This window comes from Protobothrops mucrosquamatus, unplaced genomic scaffold (genome assembly GCF_001527695.2).
Source record: "Protobothrops mucrosquamatus isolate PMUCROS unplaced genomic scaffold, P.Mucros_1.0 scaffold5115, whole genome shotgun sequence".
NCBI lineage: Eukaryota > Metazoa > Chordata > Lepidosauria > Squamata > Viperidae > Protobothrops > Protobothrops mucrosquamatus.
This window is the reverse complement of record NW_015390990.1, coordinates 4578-7905: the sequence shown is the minus strand read 5'-3', so window position 1 is coordinate 7905 and position 3328 is coordinate 4578. Positions and strand designations below refer to the sequence as shown.

Sequence of the window (3328 nt, the reverse complement as noted above, 5' to 3'; positions counted from 1 at the left end):
AGACTTTAGAGTTGCATGAGAATTTTCTTAGCCCAAATTTAATGTTGGGTTTACTGATGTTCTGGTTAATCTCTACTCTTTAATGCCCGTATTGATCATTAGTTTATATTTATAAAACCTGGCAACATTGATTTTATGTGTGTGTGTGTGTATGTATGTATATGTGTGTGTATGTGTGTGTATGTGTGTGTATGTGTGTGTATGTGTGTCTGTGTGTATGGAGCCCTTTCTTTACTCTTTGTTTGTTTGATACACCTTGAAGAGCAAAGAATTAAACGCATTACGTCTGAAATAATTAGATGATTGCTTCTTCTTCTTCTTGTGCCATATCCGTTATCGGACGTTGGCAATCATGTTGGCGATCCGGTTTTTACCAGCCGCCGTACGAAAAAGTGCTGCTGAGTTTTGTCCAAACCAGTCCCTTAGATTTTGAAGCCACGACGTTCTTCTTCTGCCTGGACCTCGTTGGCCTTCAGTCTTTCCCTGGAGGATTAAATGGAGTAGGCCGTGTTCTTCTGGGTGTCGCATCACGTGTCCGAAATATTCTAATTTTCATTTTTTAATTGTTTTGATGATTTCCCTGGGATTTCCCAGGCGGCTTATCCCCTCCTCATTTCTGATCTTGTCCACCCAGCTTCTACGTAACAGCCGCCTGTCAATCCACATTTCAAATGCTTCCAGTCTCTTCAGGTGGCCTTGTGTCAGAGACCAGCTCTCTACTCCATGGAGCAGGATAGGAAAAAATATAGCATCTGACAAGCCTGATTTTCAGTCTTAGGCTTCTGTCGTGACTGCAGAAGAGCTTTTTCATTTTGAAGAATGCCGTTCGGGCTTTTTCTATCTTCTTGAATAACTTTGGATTCTTCCCCCCCCCCCCTTTGGTCTCCTCTGAAATTCTTTCTTTTTGCTACGAGGATGAAATCTCCTTTCTTCAAATTTCCTGCAGGCATCGTTTAAATAGACGATGGCGTTGTGTGACATAACAATTCTGAGCAAGAAAAACATTGAGAATGCAGAAACAGGCTCCCTTTTCTCGGCTCCCTTTTTCTCAAAGCTCTTTCTCCCCCCCCCCACCCCAGTTTGCATTTCCAGTGTCCCTTTTCAGCTTAAACTCTTGAGTTTCAGTTAGCTACCTAGAAACAGTAAAAGCGGAAGAAAAAAAAGAGCGGGCCCACTAGGCGTGTGACACTCCTACTCTTGGAAGGAAAAACATGGCGAGACAAACTTGGCTGGCTGCCTTTGGCCAAGGCTCTTAACTGTGTGAATATATTATCTAAGGATTCCGTCCCTTTTTTCCCACTGAATGATCCCACTGGCGAATCTCAAATTCTGCATTTTGGAAATTGCATTCCTGGCTTTATCCGGCAGAATTGAAGGACTAATTTGAGGTCCTGCAGGCAGTTAATAATCTAAGAATGACATGGCATGGCATAGAGCAGTGATGGCGAACCTTTTAGAGACCGAGTGCCCAAAAACTGGCCCCGCCCCCGCTCCACCCCCACCCTGCCTGCCCGCAGGGCCACTCATCGCCCCCAGGGCCCGCCGCAGATCGCCCAGCAGCACCATGGCAGCCACGCCCTCTGCCCACGCCCCGCAGCATCAACTGTGCGTGATGGGGCATGAGGGTAGAATCTTGTCTACGCTGCCTGGCTGCCATGTCCTTAACTGCGCTGCTCCGCGTGGCCCACGCTCGGGGGCGACCCTTCTCCAGGAGGGCTGCTGGTGAGGAGAGGGTCATGGGGGGAGGCAAGGCTGGGGCAACGGCACGTGTGCCCACAGAGAGGGCTCCGAGTGCCACCTCTGGCACCCGTGCCATAGGTTCGCCACCACTGGCATAGAGACTGGAATGGAATGGAATGGAATGGAAAGGAATGGATAGGATAGGATAGGATAGGATAGGATAGGATAGGATAGGATAGAATAGAGAATAGAGAATAGAGAACAGAATATAGGATAGGATATGATAGGATGGGATGGGATGGAATATATCTTGGAATATAGAATGGAATGGAATGGAATGGAATGGAATGGAATGGAATAGAATAGAATAGAATAGAATAGAATAGAATAGAATATATATTGGAATATAGAATAGAATAGAATAGAATAGAATAGAATAGAATAGAATAGAATAGAATAGAAACTGGAATAGAAATTGAAATAGAAATTGAAATAGAAATTGAAATAGAAATTGGAATATGGAATGGAATAGAATTCTGTATTGGCCAAGTATGATTGGACACACAAGGAATTGTCTCCGGTGCATAAGCTCTCAGTGTACATACAAACAACAGAGCGATAAGTCATAGATCATACATCATAAGATACAATCATAAATCATAAAATACAAACAACAAGTGGTAAATCATAAGATACCAATAGGAGAAGGTAGTAGGAAAGATATAGAAGACGAGAAGGATAATAGTAATACAGCCCTACTACATGTCTAAGTCTGCAGACTGTATGTTTTGAGACGGGAAAGAGAAGAAGGACCCCGTTGTGGCTAAATAAACAGAATTATTTTGATTGTGGAACACGCGTTTAGCTCCATTTTGAAACTTTGCTTACGGCTTTTTTTTTTTTTATAAACAGGAAGAGGAAGTGATTCGGAGTCTGACCTGTCCCATCGAAAGCATCCAGACGTGAAGAAGGATGACATGTCTGCCAGGCGGACGTCTTACAGCGAGCCCAAATCAGTTGTGCCTTTTAACCAATACCTTCCCAACAAAAACAATCAGTCTGCCTATATTCCGGCTCCACTCAGGAAGAAGAAAGCCGAACGAGATGACTTCCGGAAGAGTTGGAGCACCATGTCGTCCCCACTAGGAGGAGAGAGACCTTTCAGGTAAGGTCTGGATCAAACTTCAGATGACCAAGTCGCGTCATCATCCACGGACATGTCACCAACAGAAGAGAGTATTTATAGCTCAGGGTTGAACTGGGGGGTCCTTGGGGAAGGCTAGAGAAAACCCCCACTCCCTTTGAGCACTGGTGTTGTTGCCTAGCTGGGTAATGAAACATCTGCAGCAAAACCAGCAAGTTCAGAGAGCGCCAAGGACCCCACAGTCTTCCTCCACTTCCTCTTCTTCTTCTTCCTCCTTATCCCCTTTCTTTTCTCCTCTATTCTACAAAACCCACTCCATTCTAGCACTGATGATGTTTAGTACTAGGGTCATGAAGCATCTGCAAAATTAATGAAACTCTGAGAATCTTGCAGTCTTCTTCTTCCTCCTCCTCCTCCTCCTCCTCCTCCTCCTCCCTTCTAGCACTGAAGATGTTCCCTAGTAGGGTCATGAAACATCTGCAAAAAAACAATGAGACTCTGAGG

General features: G+C 44.7%; 1 protein-coding gene across 1 annotated transcript in view; it reads left to right on the top strand.

The window, feature by feature from the left end:
- The window catches only part of LOC107299564 (LIM and calponin homology domains-containing protein 1-like), a gene marked incomplete at its 5' end in the record, with an annotated part of 22605 nt that extends 19756 nt beyond the window's left edge, over positions 1 to 2849 (top strand). Inside the window, one exon of the mRNA XM_029286804.1 lies at positions 2593 to 2849. Within this exon, the coding sequence (XP_029142637.1) occupies positions 2593 to 2849 (257 nt within the window). The remainder of the gene's footprint in view (positions 1 to 2592) is intronic.
- Positions 2850 to 3328: the final 479 nt, after the last annotated feature.